Raw genomic sequence first — 27,324 nt, forward strand, 5'->3', positions numbered from 1 at the left:
TGACTCCTCCATTTGTGGACACTGCTATATTGAGGACACCAGTGGCCTCATGGCAGCCAAGCCCAATGGTCTTTCCATCCGACTGCACCTCTTAAATGAATTGGATGCTGCCAGCCACTCTCATGAGTATCTCTCTTGGCTTGGCTTCCGGGCACTGCATCCCTGCCACACTCGTTCTAGTCTGTGCTTGACTTTCCTCTTAATCTCTGCAATTTTCCTTGAGGATTATATGCTTTCACCTTTTGATCTGAATGAAATCATTCCAGTGTTTTATCTCTAGACCCAAGTTGACTCTGAGTTCGGGTTTATCACCTGTTTGTCATCATTAGCTTGGCATGCGGGACCCTAAACTCTGCTCCCAGTTTATCAGTTCCATCTTTACAATACCATGTGTTCTATCCTTAAAGTAGTATTGAGTTCCAGAACATGGCCAAACCTACCTTCCTTCATGTTCTCCCCTCTCTGAAATGCCTTTCTTTCAACCAGGCTTAACTATAGGAATTCTACCTATTCCTCAGATGTTGACTTTTGTATTTCTTCTTTCTGAAGCCTTTCCATTTCCACTCATTTAGATTTAAACATCCTTGCCCTATGCTTTCACTTATTTATGGCTTTAGTATAGCCCATACCAGAATCCACTTGGCATTGCAAGTGTGAGGAGAGTAAAAGCATACCCAATTTCTGTTCTTTTTACAATGCCTTGGATACAGTGGGTTCTCAAACATGTTGTATTACATTGGCACTTAGGAGAAGTACACTTTGGCCAGAAGAGCATAAGACTTTTAGGGGTTGAGAAAATTGTGAAATTGGATTGTCAGGTTTCAGAGAGGAAAAGGATTATCTGATGTTGCATAATTGATAGACATTTTTTGAAGTCTGCCCTAATGTATTATTCCTAAAGTGTCATACTGCTGGTTACAACTTATGTTGTATTTTGCACTGTGGTTTCAAATTCTGTCTTTTACTGATTAATGTCCTTGAACCAAGTGTGACGGGGTCAGTGAAACCGAGGCAAAGGGAGACCCAAATACATTGGCGAACCGTAAAAAAATGAAAACCCACACCACCTTGTTGCGCTTTATTGATATTGCAGTTGAGGTACCACAAAGTAATCAAAGATGCAAATTGATAAATGTTGTGCTCTTAAAATATGAGGGATAACAGTGTTAGCCTCTAAGGTCATGAGTGGGGAATGTATAGTTTTAACTTCCATGTGTTGAATATTTGTCAGCCAGATGTTGTGTTCTGATATTTGTGGTTTATGTATTGGCTTCATGGTGAAAGTTACCTGTAAGTGGTTGATACTTGGATGCTAAGTGGGCGAGGATGATTTAGACCTTCAGAAGGAGATATCCTAACGAGGATATTGATGAGTAGGGTTTGTCAGGAGCTGAGAAGAACCATAAGTAATGCTGCTTTGGGAAGTTCAGGTTTATGGCAGTGAGAGGATATTGAACCCCTCTTTGCTCTTTTTAATATCCATGTCTCCTTGAGAGATGACCAGTAAAGTGATAACTAAATAATAGCTGCTGAGACATTTCTCATGTTGAAAGAAGAGTGTCTGAGACTTCTTTGAATACTTGATTTTTACTAATCACTTTAATTTCATCTTAAAAGCCAAGGAACAATTTTTGAAGCTTTTTTTTTTTTTTTTATAAGACCATACCCTTAGCCTTCTTCTCTCTGTAGTTTTTTCTTTTTTAAACTAAAAAACTTTCTTTTATCTGAGAATTGGGAAGTCCCTTTGATTTCATGTGTGAATCTGTTAAGCACTTAAATATTCTTTTAAACAGCTTTGGGAAAGTATTAAGACTTGCTATTATTGTGTATTCCCAAATCTGTATGGACCTGGAGCCATGAAGGCGAAATCAAGGAGAGGATCTATTTGATGAATTTCTTTACTTTTAGGACAGCTCATTACTTGTAGGCCTGGTATTTGTCTATTTCTTCCTTAATAACAAAACATTCCAAAGCTTCCTAGAAACCGTAGCTAATTGCATCTTTCAAACATAGTTTTCTGATGTCACCTTGTGTCTATCAGCAACTTTAAAAATCTTTTGAAGGAGATAGTTGGAGTTTTAAAAGTAATATCTGTCTGAGATTTACAAACTATTTAAGTGACAGGAGAAAGCGTTTCCTCGAAGAGTACATTCTAGTTAATGAGTAGGGGCTTTTAAATCTTCTGTACTTTTCCACAACTGAAGGGGTGCATACTTTTGGTTGAAAGTGAGTAGGCGAAATTTAGTCCTGCTGTTCTGGTAGTCTTGGTGGTTTAGAAATCTCTTTATTGCAGTTTTATAATCCCTGACATGACTGTCCAGCTCTCGTGTCTGCTAAATACAGAAATAGAGGAAGGAAATGTATGTTTTGGCTCCATTCAAATGGAGCTTATCAGACTGTATGTAGGAGGAGTGGACTTTGTTGAAGATGCCTCTGTTTGCCAGCTGGATAGCATGTGCGCTGGGCGAGTTTCCTGTCTGCTAAAGCTGTGTGCTGCCCTTTAATGATGGGCAGGAGCACATTATTAAATGGGTCGTGGTGTTTTCACTTGTGAAAATCAGGGTGCAGAGGGCATGCAAACTTTGCCCAGAGGCTGGCCACAGTTTGCATAGAAACGAGTGACTCGAAGCAACAACTGATTTGGTGGGTGCGTGGCGAGCACTGATCACTAAAAAAGAAATGAGGGCCACCACCGACCACAGGTGAGCTAGCTTTTGCAGGGGAAAGGCTGCATCCCAAGAGGTTAGTTTTCCATTAGGGGCCACCTGCAAATGATGATAATGGTTCACAGTTGTCGAGCACTGCTTGAGTGGCTTGTCTCCACTTGAGACAGGAACTGCTGTCATCCCCATTTCTCAGGGAAGTTTAATCAACTGCTTAGGCTACAACAGGGTGCAGTCACAGCATTAGGACTTGAACCCAGGCAGTCTGGCTGGAGCACTCAGGCTCGGTCAGTTCTGCTTTATTTCTCATCTGCGGTGAGCACGGATTTGCGATGCTGTATGTTCCGGGGATTTCAAACACTAGGTGACTGTCATATCAGCAGTGTTCCATTCGGCTTTCTACTTAAGCCCTCATCTACCTTTGTTTATTGTCTGAGAGATAAAACCATCGCCTTTATATATAAGACATTTTAAGTCTGGTTTGCGTCATAATTCATGTTCAACTTGCATTCTTTCTATAGCGATAGCTGTAATCTCCCGTTAAAAAATCTATATTAGTCTAAGTGACTGCCTCTTCTTGGCTCCATTACAGCAAAAAGGCTGTGATCAGCAAACTCTCGTAGGGGGAACTTGTTGATTGACGTGGGGCTGTGGCGCTGTCCTGGAAATCCTCTGGGCTTTGTGTTTCTTAAATTATTTGCACTCCTGGGTAACTGCCCCTGCACCAGATGGGGTCTTGACAGCGTGGCTTTCTGGCTTGGCTTCTGTTTGTTACAAACACATAAAAAGCAAAGGTTGGATTGGGTGAGACATACAAATAAACAAACAAAACCTTTCGTCATCTGAATATCAGCCGATTTGTCTCTGTTGGATTAATAAAAAAAGTAATTTATATTTTATGAATGAGCTTTAAAGCCCCAGTGTGTTTTAGTGGTTAGTACTGCCCCAGAATTAAAAGCCAAGAGTAAAATTGCCTTCTTATTTTGAAGGAGAACTAAAAAATCAGAACCGCAGATCAGTAACAAGAATAGGATTCCATTTTCTTGCAAGGGCTTCTCAAGAAGCTCGAGTCAGAGTGAATTGCTGGTGTCTGGGAAGGAGGCTGCTTGCTGCCAGGGGCCCTGCCTTTGAAGCTGCAGCGACCGACCCGAGCTTTGGGTGTGTCGGTGGCGCTCGCTGTCCCCTGCGCCCCGGGGCCGCTGCAGCCACGCGTGCTCCCCACCGGGCTGTGGGCGTGTTGTCGCAGGAAGTCCTACGGAAGCAGCCGCGCTCGCCGTCCGGCTTCCTCGCCCGCTTCCCGGTGCGCGGAGCTCCCCGCCGCGCCGCCTCCCCATCGCCCTCCCTGCGCCCTGGCTGCACGGGGACCCGCGTCCTACCCGCCCGCCGCCCGCCCGGCCTTCCTCGCGTTCCTCCTCGTGCATCTCCCGTCTCCTTGCCCTTCTCCGCACTTCCCCACTTGGTTCCCTCTCTCCACGAACTCTTTCTCCTATCTTGGTTTCTCCTTTGCATCCTCTTCTTCTGCTGCCCCTGTTGGATGTGACGCTCACATTTCACTTGCTTCTGCCTGCCGATCCCCAGATGGGTTTTTCAAACCCTCACTCCGCTTTAGATCTTCTGATTCACCTGTGATCAGTGTACCTGTGCAATTGACATGGAGAGACAGTGGCCAGTGGAGATAACTGAAGTTCTCGTTTTTCATGAATTGAAAAAAAAAGAAAACTATTATGAGCCTTTCAATCAGTTACATACTTTCTCATACAGAGTTTTCAAGGAGCTGCTTAAACCTCTGTTGCTGATATTTTGAAGTATGTGTATTTACACAGACCTTCTCGAGTAGATGGAGGGATTGGATCTCCTGCATTCTCAGTCAGAAAGCTATGAATAAAATGAACACAAGAAAGTCATATGCACCAAGTCACAATTCAGGTTATAATTTAGTAGTCTTCATAAGCACATGAAGCCTTTTTGGAGTGCCAGAGGCTTCTGTTTTATTTTTGGTGTTCTGGGAATTGAGGCCTTTATATTTTTCTTGAATTACAAATTTGGAGACAGTTGCTCTACATGGATCCCTATCAAGTTTAATCCCTCTCTACATTATCAAGTTTATTTTTAAATTAATTCTTTTTAGAGCCATGCTTTTTATATCCTTTCTGTTTCCTTTTCTGGAAGCCCCTATTATTATGGCCATATCATGAAACATCAGTACTTTTAGTAAACTTGCTCTTAAATTCCCTACTGCGAGAGATATTTAATAAGGATTGAACTTTATTGATTCATATAATTTATATCCATTTGCTTCATTTTTGCCTTGATGGTTCCAGTATGCCTGACATGAAGAAAAGAGTTGATATATAGCTGGATCTGAGGGGTCCATTTTAACTTGTAGATGATAGGATTTCTATATTGATGCCTTGGTTAATTTTAAAATTAAAAAAAAAAAAAAGGAAACTTAGATCCTCCTTTTTAACTTGTAACAAATTAACTTCTAGTATTGAGTTCCATAGGGAGAGTATGTAAGTTGATATCATAAATTGATTTCATAAGACAGTATGGAACTCGAGATGTTTGAAAAAAAGTTGACCCTTAAATATGTGAAGTGATTTAATACAACACATCTTTTAAAAGTAATACATTGCAAAGAAAATGATAATCTTATGATAAAAATGTCAACACATACTAAACCCAATTATTAGTAGGCACTGTTCTGTCCTCAAAATTCTTAACTGAATAATAACTCTATGAAAACAAAGTACTGAAGTCACAGCGCCAGGAGCACTGGTTCTCATATACAAATAATAAAGACTGAGCCTACCATACATTTTTCTTATTGTTGGAACCACTATTCCTGGAGTTTAAGAGGTGTTTATTACTTTAGCGGTCATAAACATGCATCACAGTATGTTTTAACCTTTTTGGTTTTGGTGTTTTTTTTGTTTTGTCTTTTTCTATTATCTGAGGACTTTGTCCTCTTTCCAAGCTTATTTGTTCACCAGCTATGTAGAAAATAAAATAAAGACGTTTCAGCCATCTCAGTGCCTCCAGGGCCATCTGATTGTCTGGAATAGGTTTATGTCCAGCTGTGTTCGGAAGATCCATAGGTGGTAGCTGTGTTTTCTTATCTGTGGAGTGGCTTTGTTGGAATAAAATCAGAATTAAAGTCTCTAACATCTCTAGTTTACAGCCTCCCCATCTATAGGCTGTGAGTCATATTACTTGGGCTCAGGTTGTGCTGAGAGGGGAAGAGTCAGTTTACATAATACATGTAGAATGGTTTCGGTGAATGCCAAAGGGCTGTGTGAATATTTATTATTATAATAATAATTATAATCATTGTTCTGTTTCTAATCTTTATAATTTTCATATATCATCAACTATGTGAGTACTCATTAGACTGTTCAAAAATGGTATTTCTAAGGCCTTATTTTAACTTTTAACTTAAAGAATTATAATTAGGATAGATACAGAGCGGAATTCTAGCTGTCAGGTATTATTGGGAAGTGTGGCATCAATTTATTCCAAAAGACTAGCTGGCATTGTTCCCTTGGAAAAATATATGGCTTAATTCATCAGTTCTTCTGTTTGGATTTCTGTTGTATAAACTTTGGTGTTTGAGGCCACTCTGAATTGTAAAAGTTCTTGAAAGAAATGTTTTGGGTTATTTTTTCACATTGTCCATCTGTGCCTCATTCTTTGGGTCATTAATGACTTATGCCATCATTTTTATTTTAAATTGCATTTGTACTGATACTTAAGTTTCATATATGACTTTTTTTAATACATGACTTTTTTTTTTAACATCTTTACTGGAGTATAATTGCTTTACAATGGTGTGTTAGTTTCTGCTTTATAACAAAGTGAATCAGCTATACGTATACATATGTTCCCATGTCTCTTCCCTCTTGCGTCTCCCTCCCACCCTCCCTATCCCACCCCTCTAGGTGGTCACAGAGCACCGAGTTGATCTCCCTGTGCTATGCAGCTGCTTCCCACTAGCTATCTATTTTATATTTGGTAGTGTATATATGTCCATGCCACTCTCTCACTTCGTCCCAGCTTACCCTTCCCCCTCCCCATGTCCTCAGGTCCATTCTATACATCTGCGTCTTTATTCCTGTCCTGCCCCTAGGTTCTTCAGAAACATTTTTTTTTTTTTTTTAGATTCCATATATATGTGTTAGCATACGGTATTTGTTTTTCTCTTTCTGATTTACTTCACTCTGTATGACAGACTCTAGGTCCATCCACCTCACTACAAATAACTCAATTTCATTTCTTTTTATGGCTGAGTAATAGTCCATTGTATATATACAGTGCCACATCTTCTTTATCCATTCATCTGTTGATGGACACTTAGGTTGCCTCCATGTCCTGGTTATTGTAAACAGAGCTGCAGTGAACATTGTGGTACATGACTCTTTTTGAATTATGGTTTTCTCAGGGTATATGCCCAGTAGTGGGATTGCTGGGTCATATGGTAATTCTATTTTTAGTTTTTAAGGAACCTCCATACTGTTCTCCATAGTGTATCAATTTACATTCCCACCAACAGTGCAAGAGGGTTCCCTTTTCTCCACACCCTCTCCAGCATTTATTGTTTGTAGATTTTTTGATGATGGCCATTCTGACTGGTGTCAGGTGATACCTCATTGTAGTTTTGATTTGCATTTCTCTAATGATTAGTGATGTTGAGCATCCTTTCATGTGTTAATACATGACTTTTTGAAAGCCAGAGATTTTGTCTCATACCTTACTTTTCGTATCAATTTTATGACATTTCTTCCTCTTCTCCAAAGTGAGTCTTACAGAATTCCCCTTCAGAATTAATCACTGTCTTATTTGTAAGTAGGTTGTGGTAACTTGTTCAGAATGCATCAGACCCTTTCCTGAGGAGTAGTTTCTCACAGATAATATTTTGTGATTCTCTCTGGACATTTCAGAATTTATCATTTTTTCCCCATATACGGGATATGTGCTACATGATCATATACACTTTGTGAATAAAAATGATTTTTTACTACTGAGGTCACCCAGTTTTTCCGCAGGAGAATAATAAATAGTTACATGATTTCATAGCCACTGTAGGTTGTATTCCATGGTACAGTGATTCTGAGGCATCATTTGCAACCAAATATCCTAAGTTTTCAAGCTAAGTGTGTGTGTGTGTGTGTGTGTGTGTGTTCTCTTTTTTTTTTTTCCAAGAAGTAAGCATGCTTTTAACATCAGCGGTAAAGATATTTATTTACAAAATATGTCTATCAAAAATAACAAAATGATTAAAATTAATAGAGGTTTTTTTTTTTTAAGGTTAGAAGCCCAAAGCATTTTCTTAACAGTGACACATAAGATGCCACTTATATTTTCTAGGGGAAATTACAATGAACCATTAGAATTGTTTTTTATTTGATAGAAAAGAGATCCCTACTAAGAGCACTAATCCTAAATTTTTGTTGGCAAGTGCTGCTGTCAAATTATATTTGGAATAAAAAATTCATAAGTTCTGACTAGGGGCTTGTATTGATGAGGTGACTTGAATTTCTCTTTTTGCTATGCAAATTTTCAAATAATGGAGGAAGTTTTAGAAATCATTCAAGAATTTCCCAAATGGGACTTTCAGAGGGTCTGAATGATACTGAGTCTCTGCAAACTTCTTTGTCATTTTGACACAGTTCCCTATTTATTTTGTGTTCTGCGCTACATGACTCAGTAGGTTCGTATCTATATTTGTGTTTGTATTTTATATTGTATTTTGATTATTATGCACATATATAGTGTTTGTTAATAAGTATGTGTCTATTTAAAAATACTCATATTCCTTAGGCTTTGGAAATTAAGGAAACTGAAAATGGGACTTTTTCCTCTCCACGTCAGTTTTTTTCCTATACAGATCTTCAGTAACTGGAAGCCATTCTATATTCTGGTAATCTGATAGCCCATTTTGAAATGCATTTGTTGAGCTCATCGTAATTCCATGTGATTCTAATGAAAGGCATGTGAAGGTAAAGATTGAAAGAATGAACCATAGTTGGTCCCTGTAGAGACCCTGCTGCTGCTTTTGGGCCATCTTTAACCTGGCACCCACTTGTGTTTTTACTAAAACGGAGTTTTCTAAAATTTAAATGATGTCACATTTGAAAGCGATGCCAAGCAACAGTGTGGCAGTTTCTAAATTTTGTGAAGCTAAAATCCCTGGTTACAAGAAAGCATACATGTCACAGATGAGTAGTTAGTAATGACTTCAGTTTAACAGGAAAAGAGCAATTCCCATATGCTGATTCTAGTCTCAAACAAAGAATGTTATAGAAAGATTGCACAGTATTTAACAAGCTGTGAGTTAATGTGACAGTGTCAGTGGATCTAGTTCCAGAAGGATAATCACTTTACCATATTTCTTCAAAAATATTTAAGTTCTACAGCAAACTTGCTGCAAATGAATCCAGACTGTTCCCCACTGCACCCCATCCCCCAGTTTAGGCAGTAATGCTGAGTTTAGTTAAGCAGATTGCTCAGGACTGCCTTATCCTAAGTACCTGGATACCTAACTCTCATTGTCAGACTCTGAACCTCAGAGGCTTGCCTCCCATGTAAGGGAGACTGGGTATAGATGAGAGAGTTACCCCTTGAACCTTAAGTATCCAAGACTTGGTTTTCAGTACATCAGTTTATCTCTTCCTGAGAGCTACACCCCATTTGGAAATAGACTATATCCCTCCACATTGATGGACACCTTAGAAGTCAGGACAGTGAAGTAAAGTTGTATTGCTTTCAACCCTTTGGAACACGTACTGCGGACAGTCTTTGATTTGACTTGTTATCAACAGTTCATTTCCAAGGCCTTTCCCAGAGACTTGGTCTCTCTTGTATTTTCATATTGGCACTATGATTTCTGTAGAGCTATGAGCTCTAACAAATGGGTGGGTTTAATTTTGAATTGTAGGCTTGACTGTGTCCCTTTAGAGCTTAGAACTCACTCATTGTTTTGCTGTTGCAAAGATTCTTAAAGGCAGGGATAGAGAGGAGCTGGGGAATGGGGGAGAGGGTCTTATTTCCTTCAGTGATTTAGAAAAAAGTGCATATTTTCTGTCAAGGAAAAAGATAACCTTTTTCAAAATCAGAGAACATTGTTTTATCATCTCAGTAATGAAACTGTTTCTCTTTTTCCAATTAACATACATCATTGGATATTAGGAGAGGGAGGTACGTAAAATTAACAATCTATCATGAAGAATTTTTACAAAATGCCTTTTATAAAGGATGTTTTTTCTTTGAAAGCAATTATAAACTTGATAATTAAATGAGATGCAAATATGATTATATTTAAATAATATTTTCCAATCTTCTTATTGCTTAAGACATTCCCTGGTAATAGACTGTGTAATTAAGGCGTTCTGATTCTATAAATATACTTTCTGCTACTACTGGGTATTAACTGCTTTAAGAAGTTAAGGGCTTCTAATTTGTTAAACGAGACAATGCTTACACTGATTACCTCATGAAGTGACATAGGCGACAGACATTCTGCTGCCACTCTTTGATTTAGCCTGTACTTCTAGTACACAAACTGTTTAAGAGAGATGCTGACTTAAAGCAAAAAATTCAGTGACTTTTGAAAAAAGTGAAAACGAGAAATATAGTCAAATTTATTTTTTTTTTCTTTTTCTACCCCAAAATGTTTGGTTGACTGCTTTTTAAAAAATCATATAATGACTGTGAATTTACCTGTTCAAGAAGTACATCTTGCCTCCCAATAGATACTGGCATCTTGATGTCAGTTTTCATTCAGAGTATGTATAGTGCCTGCCCTGTGTGCTGTCTGCGCTAGGAGCCTGGAGTCTAGCAGGGAAGAGTAGAATGCAGGCCAACAGTTATACCACATTGCCTTTTACAGTCTCTTGTCTTATGCATTTAATTTGTATCCGCTTCTCTTTTCATTTCCTTTAAAAAATAACTTTGTAGAATAGACACGTGACACATATTTTACAGGAATAAAGACAATACAGGTAAACTCGAAGAGGATAAAACCTGGCTAGAACCACTCTTGATTGTGGTTTATATGCTTCTGTAATCCTTTTGAGTGTGTGTGTGTGTAACTGTGTGTGTTTAAGTGTGTACAGTTCTCTATTTATCCTATTCAACCTCGAAAAAGAAGCAGTTTTGCCAGGGGTTGTTTTTGGAAGTACAAGGAGATCTCTGCCCACAACTTTTTGCAAGCTCTATTACTTCAAACCTGTAACCTGAAATTTTCTGGCTAAAAATGCAGTGTGTCTTGTGCCTAAGGGTACCTTCTTGGCCTTAATACAGATTGTCATGTCACCTTGTTTCATGCCCTGTGCTCACTCTTCAGGTTTTCTGCTATAGTCTTAGAGGAATTGTTTTGAGTGGGCACAAAGAAGGCTGATCTCTGCCTAAAAGTGACCTGATTTTGGAGTGTTCCTACTTTAAAAACAAATTCCATCTGGATTTAGAAGAATGGGACACTTGAGTGGTGACCAGGAAGTAGTGCTGTGAAACGAAATTTTAGATGGATCTTTAGTACTTAAATCTGAGGTCTGCCAACTCTTCCTCTGTGTAGATCTGGCTTGAAATCTTTATTTAAAGGTGTGTTGTGTTGGGGTCTTCCTGGCCATTATTTTAACTACTGACTTCCATGGATCAGAATGTACTAGTTGGATCGTTACAGAGTTTCTGACCACATTCTGACTGAGTTCCCAGTGGGACTATGAAGATCTGGGATCATTTTGGAAGGCTTGTTTTTAAGTTACTTTGGAAAACTTCATAAAAGGCCGCAAGTCTAAGAACTGAAGAGTTAGAATGGAGTCAGGAGAAACAGGGCTAAAATAAAACACTAAATATGGGCAGGCAGTTCAGAAACAAATGGGTGTCAAGTAGCTAGGTTAGTTAGCCGATTAACTATTTTTGTCTTTTCAATAAGCTTCAGAAACTTATTCACTAAATTTCAGTAACTTCAGTAAGTCCACTCAACAAATATTTACTAAGTAGCACCTACTCATTTATGGGTACTGTAGTTGGTCATGAGACTATCAATATGAATGACCAAAGGAAAACACCGTCCAGGCAAGGATTTAAAGTTGGAAGCAGATACATAAAGTAGTAATAACTCCCAATTTGAACTATAGAAAGATATAGTGACACATAAATGCTTAAATAATCCATATCATTAATGTCTTGCAAAGGTATGTCAGTGACCCCATCCTCTTATCTGATGGGGTCAGTAACCCCATCCTCTTATCCCAATTTGAACTATAGAAAGATATAGTGACACATAAATGCTTAAATAATCCATATCATTAATGTCTTGCAAAGGTATGTCAGTAACCCCATCCTCTTATCTGAACTGGTAAGAAATCTCTGATGTTTTTTTACAAATTCACCCTTCTTTTATGATCAGAGTTGAAACATAGTTGATTGTCTGAAATACATAGCATTCTTCATTTTTCACTTTTCTTCAATGAACACTTCAGACAAGGTCTAGTTCAGTTTTCCTAATCTCTTCTACTTGGAAACTTCAAGTGGGTTCCTGTTTTCTACAAGTGCTCCAGCCTCATCAACTGGGATGCAAGATTCTGTCTTACTAACCTTTGCAACCACATATTTTAGTAATTCCGACTCTTCCCTTGACATGTTTGTATTGGAGAGTAACCCTTTGTTTCTCTTACATCCTGTTTTCTGAAGCGCTGTTTTCTCTTCCCCAGAGCTGTGCATTTCTTATTTCTTCCTCAGGGTCGTCTTCACTCTCATCTCCCTTAAATGTTTCCACTGCTCTTGGCCACATTTCATTCTTTTATTATGAGTGAAATAAATAGTGGAAATAATAATAATACTCATAAAAATAATAGCAGACATTTAGGACCTAACTGTTTGCCTCCAAAGGAATTTATTGTTTGCACTGCTGATTTTGGTGCATAACCCTATCTCATCCTGTATTGTTACTGAGATGCTTACTGTGAACTTTCCTTCTTTGACAGAGGGAGCTCGTTTCTTAGAAAGCAATAATTTTCTCTTAAAATTTCTTCTCTTTTTGGTAATCAGCAACATTGTTTAAAATATACTATGTGCTCAATAAATTTAGACTGTATGAGTGAATTAATTGATTAGAAATTTTAGTATGAAATGCCTTTGCCCATAAGCAGAATGTATATATGATATTCAGCATTGCTGTGGTACCTTATTTTCCAGACTGATGAACCAGAATCGTTTTTTAAACCATTAATATTCTGCATTCGTGGCGGAGTAAACAGGAACCTTATTGAGAATTAAATGTGAATTAAATGAGAATTAAATATCAAGCTTTTGGGAAGAGATCAATTTTCAATAGATTATACATATACACATAACCATTAATATATTCATATATAAATGAACATAAATTCATTCAGAATATAATAGTCCTATTTCCAGGATTATACTTAATTGCTTATGATAAGAAACTATAGGACTATTGGCACTATCTTATCATATGGTAAAAAAAATTGCATTGAAGTCAGAGACAGTATTTTTAATATTAAATTATTTTTATCTCAGTAATGCTTTTTCCATAACGTAATTATATAGAAGATTTATCCATATTCCAGTAGTAAACAGTTTGAATGAAGAGTTTATCTAAAGTTTTGTGAACATGGATGATAAGTGAATTGTGTACTCTTTTCAGAAAAATAGGAATTTCCCACAGGATTTATGCTTTAATCCTTTATTTCACAGAATTGAAAATTTTAACCGAACACCACTGAAATGGCTAACCCCTCGGAACCTCCTTCAGTTGCATTAAGAAGCCACGTCCCCTCTTGAGGGAGAATGGCCTTTTCCACTTGCTCTTTCTCCTGCCTGACTCCCTTAGTTCTCTGCTCTCGCCTGGCCAGCTTCTGCTCTTTCAGTTTGCACTCCTTTTTCCCCCCAGGACCCTCTCTTGTTATACCAAATCTGGATCAGGCACCTCTCTGTCCTGGTTTTCTTTTCTCTGGCTAGACTGGAAGCTCACGGAGGGCAGGCTTCCTGCTTGCCTTCTTCCCAGCTTCTTCTTAGCACCTAACTCGATGCCCACAAAAACACAGGTTGAATGAATAAATGTGATGTTCACTTATTCTTGAGTATAAGTATCCGTAATCATAGCATATGGTCATTTTTGTCATAGTTGCACAAAAAAATAAGATTTAGTGCTAAACGGGTACTGATGCCTGCAGAAACGCATGACCTGGGTTGCTGGGAAAAACATTCTGGTAGTCGCTTGTTTGGGTAATCATTTGCAATTTTTTCATGAGAGTGAGGTGAAAGATGCACAAGGGGATAAATTATGAGACATTATTCTAAGTATAAGTTACTGAATCAGACTAAAGCGGTTCTCTTTCAAGCAATATTCTGGGTCATCAAAAAATATTCTTGAGTAGTGCTATCTTTTAACTTGTTAGCACTATCCAAAGTATTTCCTGTATTTTTTTCGCCATTGATACTCTGAACTGTGGGCCTTACCTGCCAGAGTCCACCTCCTCTTTTAGCTCATTTGGATCATATTGATGATACTTTGTGAAGGAGAATTCCATGTTTATTTTCATAAACCAGGGCAGGATATTTGGGGACCTACAGCCTGTTTTTTTTTTTTCCCTCCAGAATATGGTATACACTTAGTAGGCTACAATTTTCTTAGAGATTTCTGTCATGTGTCACTTGTAATTTGTTCTATTTCAACCTTAAAACAGGGCATTCTTAATATTATAATAAGATTAGAAGGACTGTATGTCACTCTCATGATATATTAACTTTTTCATGAAGTCATTTTGGTAACAGCATTTTATTTTCTGAATAAAACCCTGATTTGTAGCCTAAATAACCAAGGCATCATTTGCAGGTATGAAGATAATAATAATATTACCAGATCCCAGTGTTGTTTGTTCAGGTGAACTCTGCAGTAATCTTGATTTTGAAATAACTAGGTAAAACTGTCATTGTGAAATGTCAGGTCACAAAAAGTTCAAAAGAATCATGGAAGCAGTTAATTTTAAATAATACAACAGAGTGCCACTGTTTTCTAGGCATTGTGTTGCTCCTTTCTCAAACAGCTTTTCCCGTCCATACCTCAACTTGTTTCCTGGAGTCAACAGGTAAATATATAGAGCATTAATGCTTTGATGTACAGGAAGCATACAAAGCGGGGCCAGCCAACCAGTTCTTGTTCTGCTTCAACCAAATCTTCTTAAGCTCATTTAGATGACTATATTCTCGGACTTTATGGTTCTCTTTGAGAAACTCCCTGAAATAGTCTTAAATTATCATATCACACAAACCTGGAGCGATTTCCGTAGGATAAAATGTGATTGTATTATATGTCTGCTTGTACCTACAAAACAAATACTAAACGTCCCAGGAAATACATTTAAGAAATGCTGTGTTCGAGTTTCTCTGTTAACGTTTGTATGCTGCTCGTTCATTCCTTTTTGGAAGCCACGTGATGATAGAAGCCAAAGTCTTAAGAAAATATTAACCAGGTGGAAAGTTTAAAACTGATAGAATTTTACCTATTAACTTATCTTTTTTGTGCAAGATGAGAAACACCTATCATTGTTCGATGTGTGAGATGGAATACCTTATTACATAGACTGAGAGCAACTACCTTAGATCAAGGTAGAATCTGCTACACTTCATTTAAACAGGGCATTTATTCAGCCTTATAAAAATACTCAGGATTTCAATGTGTGGATTCTCTGAAAAAGCCACAGTGTTGTTTGATTGGCTGTTTTTCATTTATTCCAATCCAGTCTTCTCAGGTAAGCGGGTTACTTTAACCCCTTTTCAATTCCAGTTTTCCTGTTTGTTAAAATAGGGCGAATAGATTCCTCGCAGGTTTCAGTGAGGACTAAATGAGAAAATTATGTGAGCCAAGAAGCAAATGGCTGGTACATAATAGATACTCAACAAATATTTGTTCTCTTCCACCTTTCCTTAGCCTGTCTCTGTGGTCTTATGCATGTAGTGTGTCCTAATGATACACTTAACAACTACAGATATGTGTCTTTGCTTTGCACCTTTCTGACACCCCTCCACTACGACCAGAGTCCAAGACCAAGATCGCTCTCCTGTTTCCTTGGATATTATCTTTTCCTTTCTTAGGGTGTCTGTTGCTTTTTGCTCCTGTTTTTACCTCTGACCTCTTTTTAAACCTTTCACCCTTTCAAATCTCTTTTTCCCAGAACTCTTTATGTTCTTCTCCCTTCATTTCTCTTTTGTTCTTTCTTCTACTACCTTGTTGCCTACTTGGCACATCTGGGCTCTTTGTGCCCTGCAACTTGGCTTGAATGGTCAATGATGACATTCCACTCCATTGGATGGCTTGATTTGCCCATAAAAAATATCAGCTGACAGAATTCCTCTCAATATATTATGTACTCCGTGGTCCCTGCAGAGCAACTGCTATTTCACCGAAAAACCACACACACACTCTAACTTTTTATCTGAAAAATGCATAAATCATAAGTCTGTACTTCAGTGAGTTATTACAAAATAAATACACTTGTGTAACTATCTCTCATGTCAACAGAGACATCGCTAGGGCCCTCCAAGCCCAATTGTTGTGCCCCCTCCTCTTCTGTTCCTTTCCTTCCCACAGGAGTTAATCACTCTCCTGACTGCTCACACTTTAGATTGGTTTTGCTTGTTTGAGGCTTTGAGTGCGTTAGAGCACAGCATTCATAATGTATTAAAAGTATGCATTATTTTATGTCTGACTTCTCAGTCAACATCCCGTTTGTGAAATTCATCCATGTTGTAGTATGTAATTTATTTATTTTTATTGCAGTATAATATTCTATTGTATGACCACACATTCCATTGTATGTTGCAACTTTTAAACCTGTTCTGTTGATGAACACTTGAGTTGTTTCCAGTTTTGACAGTTCAAATAATGATGTGAGCATTCTTGTGAATGTGTGTGTGTGTGTGTGTGTGCGCGCATGCACACATTTTTAAATTGAACTTCTGGCTTTCTGTCAGTCCAGATGCTTTAAGTTGCTAGGAGTCTGATCCAGATGTTTGAGACTTTTCTGTATTCTTTTATGTTCCAGTCTGTTCCTTTAAAGACAGACATTTATTTATTTTTATATATTATGCTATTAGTACAGAATATTTTGAATTTTGGAATGTTAGAGGATACATGGTGAAAAATTTGTAAATAAAATTTATATATATAAATGCATGTAGTTATAGTAAATATTAATATATATTGTAAATACATTAAATACCATATGATATTCACATATAGAATAGAAATAATCATGCAGATATATGAACTTGTAAAATTCATTTTACTGATTATAGTAACATTATTATAGAATTATTACTATATAGAGTGTGCTTGATTTTTAATGAACCTTCCTCTATGTAATTCAGTTCACAAATATTTTCAGTATGTAAATTTATATAGACATATATAGGACCCAAATCAAACCAACATAGTTGTGTGATTCACAGTTTCAAAAAACAAATTTAATAATTCTTACTTCTTACAACTTATGCATTTATTGCTCTATGACTATGGATCCAGAACTATGATATTTGATTCTTTGTTCAGCTTAAACAATGTCAAAATTAATACTTTGAGTCTCTGTATGTCTTGATTTTATTTGTTATTAATTATGTTAACGAGACAACTGTAACAATATTCTAGTTTTTATTTTTGAGAGACTATCTAATGTCCAGAGATTCAGGCCTTCCTCGAAAAGATAAACACTAAGCAGAGATTTCTAAGTGTGCTAACATTCATCTATCCAATAAGAACTTTTGTGAGTGTCTACTCTGGGTAGTAGGCTAGTCTCAGTGGGGAGGGCCATGTTAGTATCATTGAACTTTTAAAAAACTTGTATGTCCCTAGCCTGAGTATGCTACTCTGTTTCCCTCTAATAATCATTATCATAGTGTGTCACTGTTAATGATGAAGTGTGTTGTAGCCTCTGAGAATCGTTGATAACATATAGATATTTGAATATATAAATTCATTTTTTATCCATTTTTATTAAGTAGTCACATACAAGAATGGATATATATTAATACTTTGAATTGACATTAACATATTAATAATGATATTTTCTGGTCTGGAGGACTTCACAGTCTAGGGAGGTAGCCTAAAGCATAAACTCATAATTACATTGTGTGTGACAAGCACTTAAAAAGGAGATGTGCATACATTGCCACAGATGATAGTAGAAAAGACTCAACTTTTGCTCAGGGGAATTGTAAAGACTTTGTAGAAGTGAATCCATTTAGGGACTTGAATAATTTCATAACCTTAGTGATGTGCTAGGTGTTAGGAGGAAAATTCAAACATTAGAATAACCCAGTAGTCCATGAGAATATTGGGAAGATTGTATATTTGCTTGACACAAGTATAGAGTAATTAGAAATTACTAATTGGGGTGCAGGTGGTGAAAGTCTTTTCTAAAGGTATGTGTGGGTATGTCTGTGTGTGTGTGTGTTTAGATAGATTCTTAGGTTTATATTGAACTTAAATGGGAAGATTGAGTAGATTAGCTATACAAAATATTTAATGAGTGAGCTCATTTCTGCCCTCACTGATTCTAGAGCCCCACTTATATGCATCATACCGCCGTTCTTTCTTGCTTGGTGAATGGTAAAGGAGGTGCTGTGGCGTCCATGAGTATCCTGAATATGTGGTCATCCTCTCAGACTTGGCCCTTACCATGACCTCACCACTATGTCTGACTTTGCATTTAAAATTAACTTCAAATAAATTCCCTGTTTCACATTTACTTTGGCATCTACCCAGCCTATTTCTATTTTTAAATTTATTTTTAATCTTTGTTTTCATCTTTGGGGGTAGGGGGAAAGCAACAGCAATAAAACAAAATCCAAGAGCCCATGAAGCAAGAGCTGAGATTTGCAAGGGTGAGGTAGAGAGGCCGCCCTCTCTATATATATCGTTGCTCTTCTGCAACACCCAGAAACACGAACTAGACTCTATTAAGCTATACTAGAAAGGATGCAGTCACAGACTCAGTCCTAAGACACATGTTTCCTGACTGTGGTCCAGACACCGGTGTTCTATTCTTTATTATGGGTACAGATGAATCTGGAAGCAGAGGCTGAGTTTGGGGGAATGGGATTTATTAATAACCAGAGAGGAGCATGTGGGCTAGACGTATTCTCTCTGGTATCTTCAAGCAGTTGAGAACTACTGATGCTGTAAGTCCCCTCAGTGCAGTCCTGGGTCAGTCTCTGACTGCTTTCCACACACCATAGTTCCTTAAACTCCCTGCCATATTTCTGTTCCTAAGTTTAATCAGATACATTTTAAGTTATTATAAAAGACTGAGACACATTTAGTGTACAAGGTGGCAGTGCTTTAAATTGATGAACTGTAGTGCACAGCATTAGAAAGAATAACTGAAAAAATAGGACTTTTTTAATGCAATGATATCTGTGTAAACTGTTTAGCTCAGAGATAACACTGGGCTTATAGCCATACATGCTTATGCATATATGATTTGGATATTGGAGATCATAGTGTGCATTGATGTTTATCTCCTGCCTTTTTTTCCCCCTGATGTTCTAGCATGACTCTTACCCTCTGCCATTACACATTCTTTTTTTTTTTTTTTTTTTTAATTTTTATCCATTTATTTATTTATGGCTGTGTTGGGTCTTCGTTTCTGTGCGAGGGCTTTCTCCAGTTGCGGCAAGTGGGGGCCACCCCTCATCACGGTGCACGGGCCTCCCACCATCGCGGCCTCTCTTGTTGGCGGAGCACAGGCTCCAGACGCGCAGGCTCAGCAATTGTGGCTCACGGGCCCAGCCGCTCCGCGGCATGCGGGATCCTCCCAGACCAGGGCTCGAACCCGCGTCCCCTGCATTGGCAGGCAGACTTTCAACCACTGCGCCACCAGGGAAGCCCTACACATTCTTTTAAAATACTGAATCTAAATCTTTCATGATAACAGAGCCCGATCTTCTTCTAGTGTTGATAACCATGCTGGAAAAAAACCAAAACAAAACCCTTCAAAATTGTCAACTTCATATCAAAGCATCCTAGTTTCCTTGCCAAATTGATGATAGAATACTTATTTTGTTTAAAAACATTACCTATGCTTTTATTTAATATTTTAAAATATTCCGTATGCATAAGGCAAGAAGATAGTTACCGTCCAGAGCAGCACCTCCCACTGTGCTCAGCGGAACATTAGTTTTGTTGGTAAGTGGTAGAATGTGACTTAAAGCCAATTGAGATTTGGGAAATTCCAGTCCAAATTGAACGGACTCCCCACTGTATAACTCCCAGGACTTTTCAGAGCTGTAATCGCTAATGTACATTGTGGATCTATGAAGAAGGGGTATAAAGTAATATACAATTTCCATTAAACTTATTTTGACCAAGGAACCTCCTTACATTTCTTTTTTTGAAGCTAATATCATGGAAAGAACGTAGAGAAAATTCTTGAATTTCTTGTCATCTGTGCTTAACTAGTTACCATAGTAAAATTCCAGATAGAGCGTAGCTAAATTTGGGGTGAGCATAGGCAGTGTCCAGAAATAATGGTTTATTCAAAAAAAGTTCCTACAGCTGAAGATTTCTAAGCCTGTTACCTACCCAAATTACGAAGGAATTCTGTGTGTACTTTATTTTTCCTTCATACATAAAACTTTTCTCATCCTAGGAGTCAGGAAAAAGTGGTTTAACCTATTCTACTATCAGAAGTTGCTTTCCAGTTTTAAAATACTTCCCATTTAAAACAGGACCAGTTTTCTTTGAAAAATTTCAGTGTACTTAACAAAAGAGAAAAATGATTCCAACCTGTGTGTGTATAATTTGTTTTTTGCTTTTATCAGAAGGGAAAATGATGCTAAGTTGCTTACATTAAGCATTTAGCAATAACTAAGGGGGTGTCTAAACCAAATTTCATGTCATTAGTGTGTATTCATTACACAGTGTGAAAGATATCTTTGTACTGTTTGTTAACTTAAATGAACTTTTAAAAATACATACTACACAGGGAGATCAGCTCGGTGCTTTGTGACCACCTAGAGGGGTGGGATAGGGAGGGTGGGAGGGAGGGAGACGCAAGAGGGGAGGAGATATGGGGATATATGTATATGTATAGCTGATTCACTTTGTTATAAAGCAGAAACTAACACACCATTGTAAAGCAATTATACTCCAATAAAGATGTTAAAAAAAAAAAAAGAATCTAAAAAAAACCAAAACAAAACTAAATAAAGATCCCTGGCCTCTTGGAACTTATATATAGAGCAACACTCTGAACTTACTCATAATTTCCTTTCATTGCCTGTATGCATTTGCTGATTCCTCGTGATATTTGTGCCTTACCTGGTAGGTACTCATTGGACTATTGGTCTCCGATGGGTGAGACCTTTTAAGCTGCTTCCTTTGGTACCTTAGGGATGAGCAAGTGGTACCTTAGTGGTTTGCAAGTTACTTACCAGAGTTGTAAGCAAGAACTGTTGAATATGGTGGCACAAATTTATGTTCCCCATCACTTTGGCTATTTTATATACATATATATATATACCCCCACACATACACACATATACATGTATACATTATGTTATGTATTATATATGACATTTGTTAAATATCATATTATGATAGATAGTATATTTAACACATAGATACACATGTGTTTAAAATACATGTGTGTGTGTGTATATAAAACCAGTATAAGCTCACAGTATCCTTCATGGCGATTGTTTTAATCTTGTATCTAGTTTGGCACTCTTAAAAAAATGAGCAAAAACTTTGCCTAATACACTTAAACAATGCTGTGAAGACAGTGAGCATTCGTTTTGAATTGTCATGGAATGCATCTGTTAGGTTCACCATATTGTACATGTATGTTAATTTACCAAATGGATTGGCAGTGATTGACACAGATTTCTTACGGGAGGACACAGACAGCTGTAAGCCAGTTACATAGCTGGATTGAGGTAATAATTGAGATTTTCTTTACAATTGAATAACAGATTAGAAAACAGTCAAAGCAGCATCGATATATTAAAATTAAATTACCTTTAATATACAAAGTTTTTTTTGGCAAATGCTGGGAAGAAAGTCAAAGGCATTCCTATGGAGCACAGAGCTCATTATTTTTGTTATCAGTAGAAATCTAATTTACATACAAATAAAATGTCAATTCCCATCATAACCATCAAGATAAAGAACTGCATGTATACTTTTCTATGAGCTATTCTTTTTGAATTTAAGTGCTGTGTTTGGCTCTTTGCCCGTGGACCAGTTGAAATATTCTCAGTTTAACAGAGAAGAAAGGATAAAGTTGAGCCTGGCCCATGCACACTTGCAAAGTCAGACTGGCCTGTTTGAATCAACAGTTGTCATTGTAGATTATTTTAATTATTTTTTTTTCTTGGAGAGGAATACAAAAGGAAAAATGACTTATGTATGGGCAGTGAATGGTAACGTTTCTTAATTTGCTTAGTGAAATTGTAATCTTATTCAAATCAGAGTCTTTAATACATTTGCCTCTCACCTGTTATGAAGGGAAAAATAATGCCCTTTCTCTTTGATTTTCCATGATGTACACTTGCTCTATTTTTAAGTTATCCCATTTAGTGAAGTAGGCAGATGCTTCATTTTTTCAGATATATCCTACAGTTTCATTTAGATTTCTAGTATAAAGTTTTTAAACGCAACCCCCCAAAAATTTTTTTTGTAATTTTTTTTTTTTTTAGACTTTTTGTGTCATGCTATGGAACTTGAACTTTATCGCATTGGTAATTTTTCAGCAGGGAAATAGCATAGGCAGAGTTGTGTTTTTATTTATTTATTTATTGTTGGCTGTGTTGGGTCTTCGTTTTCTATGCGAGGGCTTCCTCTAGTTGCAGCGAGCTGGGGCCACTCTTTATCGCGGTGCGCGGGCCTCTCACTATCGCGGCCTCTCTTGTTGCGGAGCACAGGCTCCAGACGCGCAGGCTCAGTAGCTGTGGCTCACGGGCCCAGCCGCTCCGCGGCATGTGGGATCCTCCCAGACCAGGGCTCGATCGAACCCGTGTCCCCTGCCTTGGCAGGCAGACTCTCAACCACTGCGCCACCAGGGAAGCCCTGTAATGTTTTTAATAAAAGTAAGTACTTAATGAAATTCTTTCTCTAAGGTGTACATGGATACGTGGATACTCATTTTGGCAAATATGACATTATTACTTATTTACCAGACTATCTCCTTTTACCTAAACTAGTACATCTGAAATGAGATATTTAAAATATAGAGAGCACAGCATGATGAAATAAAAGCCTAATAAAATGTGTTTGGGCCAGGATCAAAATTCTTTGAAATCAGATATCTAAATAGTGTGCATTTTATCTCAGAAAGGCTCGGGTTAGTTCTAGTGTGCAGATGACTGTTAATGGGCTTTGTGCTCTGAAGCATATGTTAATAGAAGTGATCATTATGGATTAATTTGATGTGAATTAATAAGAGATTTATTTGATGGGAGTTGTTTGAAGGTGATGACATTTAAATCTCAACAGGATTTAAGATGTCCAGAAATACCTTTAAAGATTCAGGAATAATCAATTCAGAGAGAGCAAATTAAATAGACATGGATAGCAAAGAATAGGATCTGACACTGGATTTATGAAGTTTGAAGCAGTTTACAGAAAAAGCGATCTACCATTGAAGTATTGCCCTGGAATCTGAAGAAACAGAAAACATTTAAACTCCTTCAACAATTCTTGGGTTTGTGAATTGGATAAACAATGTTCTCTTGCATTTTATAGTTCACTTAAGCAATCTGATTTTGATCTGTATATATGGAGTAGACAGGATTCAAGTTTGTTTTTTTTTTTCCCTAAACCAATGAGCAAACACATATGTTCTTTAAAAACTGAACTTTATATGTTGTTCATATGGAAGCTATCTAGTTTGCCATGAGCCCAAGATTCGACCTTCCTTTTATTTTGCTATCACTTGCTTAATTCTTTAAATTCTTTGTGGGGGACTTTTGATCAAAAGAAACAATTTGCTCTTCTTTTTTCTTTCTTTTTCATTTTTAAAATAAAAGCTACATGAAATGTGTAATTAACAACTCAGTACTCTTGGGCTGTTGATACAAAGAAGCCTGGAAGAAACATATATTAAGGAGAAGACTATGATATCTTTTCTTTTTGTGTAAAGCTTTGATTTTAAACCCTTGAAAGATTTATTATCTGGAAAAACAATAAGAAAATGTCATCTGGTATTATATATTATGATGATAAGAGCTGCTACTTATAATAAAAATCATACTCAGCAGAATTAGAGATTGAGGTCAGATTACATAGTCTTGCTTCCCTATCTTTTTAGTCTTGTTCGGGTTTTATATATATATATAAAGATGTGTGTGTTTATATATACGTGTGTGTGTGTATATATATCGATATACATACACACACACATATATATGTATATGTACATACATAGAGAGAGAGAAAGTATCAGTTGAAAGTGCACCTACTTGAAATTATTGTTTGGAAAAGTACTCGAAAGTTTCAGCTTTTTTTTAGAAAGAGGAGTTCCTTATAATTTTTTCTTTACTTTTGAAAAATAGCCTTCCTCTCTTAAAATGATGACAAATAATAAAATGAAGTCCTCTTGCTGGATGTGTTCAGCACATAGCTGTCGTTGGATATACATGTGTTGAATGGATGAATGAAAGTTGGAAAAAATGGAAAACAGTGAATGGTAGGTGTCAGTGGTATTTATGCTACCCTTAGTTGTTGATGGCTTAATATTTTGTAATGTTTCAAGAAAATTAGGTAAAGCTTTTCTAAGGTAAAAGTAAAGTGCTTAAGCTATTAACCAGAACCATCATGGAGTCTTAGAGGCAGAGTGCAGGTTAGAAATAATTTATTGTAATTCCCTCATTATACGGATAAGAGAGGCTCTGGGAAGGGAAAGGGCTTGCCCTTGATTACATCAGCTGGTGATCTGAATCAGGGTCAGAAACTGGATGTGTGATTTGTGTACCCTTCTACCTTCTTAGGTTTTGATTCTTTACTGTGTTTCGGGTCAAGATGCCACAAAGAACATAGAGTTTATATCTCTTTCCTTCAAGGAGTTTCTCATCTAATGGAAATAAATTCTTAACTTCATTTGCATTGGATGGTTGTGTGATCTCAGCTCTCTTTTTAAATTACTGTGATAGTTGATTCCTTTGGTGGAATAATGCATTTGATTATCTATGGCAAGGTTATTTGAGCAAGAGTATTTCATAAATGTATGTGTGTGTATATATTTTTATACATACATATTTATATACATACGTACTTATATATTCATATAGATGAAATAAAACTAAATAAGTAATAGTCAGTTTAAAATATCTGGGTAATAATAGAAAACTTAGATTCCTTTTGCTGTGAAGGTGCCATTCTGGGAACATAAGTCCATTTTTTTCTTGTTATATTTAAGCATTTTAATCAGTGAGATGATGTAGTTACCGGAATTATATTTTAAGCTGTAATGCTGATTGTTTCCACTGCATAAACCTGTCTCAGTGATACTGTAACACAGAAACAGTGCAGTACGCTATTGCTTTTTTCTAATAAATTCTTCTACTAAAAATGCAAAGAAGACTTATAGATTTAAGTTTTAGTTTAGGAGGAGATAAGAATAGGAATTGAGATTTTTGCAAATGGAATGTCTTATATCTCAGTAATAAAAATTAATACAGTTAGAGCATTTTTAGGAAGCTAAATACGTTTTGAACCTGCTTAACAATCTTGGCACATGATATGCATTCATGTGTTTGTACAGGTGGAAAATGATGTAAATGTGGAAACGCTCACTGTTACCCTCTGGCCCCCTAGCCAGCCCCCAGGTCGGTTTTTGTCGCATAATGAAGTAGAGAACTGAAGTGGGCACTTTTGAGCCTCGTAGCGCTCATGTAGGTTCTTCAGCTCCTCCTTGTCCAATTCACTTTTCGTTCATTTTTTGCCCCGTTGTCTAAACGGTTGTCTATAGTGGAACTTCTGTAACTGGCGTTTTGAACTTTTGTGGTAGTCAGTGTGAGGGATATTGCTGTACAATAGAATGAAAAAGTTTAAAACAGAGTCGGCAAAACTGATGAGTAAGGCTCATTGATGTGATTATATATATTTTTGTATATATACACACACACGTGTATATATGTAGTACATCTGTTTAATTATATTATGACCATTAATGCAGTATCTGCCTCAATAATTTCATTCAGATTAAAAAAAATGATATAAGGATGGTTGAATGCTGGTTCAATCATAGCTTTACAATCTTATTTATCAAGAGTGAAAATATGACTTAAAAATAGCTAAAAAGATAATACATGTTATAATATGTAATGTTTCTGTAACTCTTGGTAAGGCGTACTTAGATCTGATGCAGAATTCCTGATGGCATTGAAATAGCTCTTTTCTCAGCCTCGTGGTATATGTACACTGGTACTGTGAGTCTGGAGGAGACTGGTTATGGGTACCACTCCATGTGTTTAGCTGTGACCGTGCAGATAGGCAAGTGCACTTTGTATCTTTTCCAGAAGCAGGCTACCTCCATGATTACTAATTAAGATGTTTTATCCCCACCCCAGAGTAGGTAAGTATTGTGTTCCTTAAGGTTCAGGGGGAGTTCGAGGTTAACTAATTTTGCCAACAGCACAGTCTGCTGTGAAAATGACTTCTATAATCTTTTATATCATGGTTCCTCCTTCTCCTGTTGCTTTATTAAAACCCAGGGGAGGGAGAAAAATCTTGCTCAAGATTTACTCATGCTTTTATCAGGTATCTTTCAAGCAGCTTGCGGTGCTGGCATATTAATGTGTTTTAGGTGTGATCCATTAAAATATGTTTACATCATTTAGGAAGGAAAATATTTTTTGTTTTGTTTTGCAGATGTACAGATCAGCTCTCAAAATGTCTTCTGTGTCTTCTGAGCGTCTTCTAAGACAATTGCATTAGCCCTCCTGCTAGTTGACTAATAGAATTAATAATTGTAAAAAAGCACTCTAAAGCCACATGCCTTATGAAGTCAATGCTGGGTATGATTTTACAAGTATGTGATCTATTTTTTCAAGTGAAATTGTTAACTGGAAAAGTTCTTGGCACACAGTACAATGTCATGCAATCTGTTATTTGTCTTAGAGATAATAACTTGAGGGTGGGTCTGGTCTTACGGTATCTAACTTATGAGTTGCTAGGGGAGTTTCTTCCACTTAGAAGTATTGCGAATGTGCTTATATTTACATAATATGTCATTCTGAAAAATTATAGCGATGTAATTCCAGTAAAAAATTATTTTTTCTCTAACTACTTCAAAGTGTAGTCAACTAAATTAACCATCATTTTTTTAAAAGCAGCTAAAAAGAACATGCCCCTTCCCCCCAGAACAAAAAAAATAAAACCCAAATGAGCTTTCTGATACTTCTTTGAAGTTTTAGCAGTTTAACATTCTTTGCAATGTATATTATTAAGGGCCCTATTCAGTGAGTCATATGGGTTGTAAAGGTCTGTTCTTGGGTGAAAGAATGAACTGAAATTTGAAAGGATGATAATTTAATCCAATCATATTTTGTCTCAGTCACTATAGATACTGGTTGAGTAGTTTTTAAACTATGACCCATTACTGTTCTTCATGATGATAATAAATCAGCAAGATCCAACTTT

At 36.9% G+C, this 27,324-nt stretch overlaps 1 protein-coding gene across 3 annotated transcripts in view; it reads left to right on the forward strand.

Moving 5' to 3' along the window:
* Positions 1-27,324, forward strand: part of TRPS1 (transcriptional repressor GATA binding 1) — a 255,995-nt gene that overhangs the window by 17,243 nt on the left and 211,428 nt on the right. For 2 of the 3 annotated variants that reach the window (XM_036830713.1, XM_036830714.1), the window contains exon 2: positions 26,554-26,713. The exons of the other annotated variant lie outside the window; for it this stretch is intronic. In XM_036830713.1, the coding sequence (XP_036686608.1) occupies positions 26,677-26,713 (37 nt within the window). In that variant the 5' untranslated portion in view covers positions 26,554-26,676. The remainder of the gene's footprint in view (positions 1-26,553; positions 26,714-27,324) is intronic. 3 annotated transcript variants of the gene reach the window in all.

Source organism: Balaenoptera musculus, chromosome 17 (genome assembly GCF_009873245.2).
Source record: "Balaenoptera musculus isolate JJ_BM4_2016_0621 chromosome 17, mBalMus1.pri.v3, whole genome shotgun sequence".
NCBI classification, from domain to species: domain Eukaryota; kingdom Metazoa; phylum Chordata; class Mammalia; order Artiodactyla; family Balaenopteridae; genus Balaenoptera; species Balaenoptera musculus.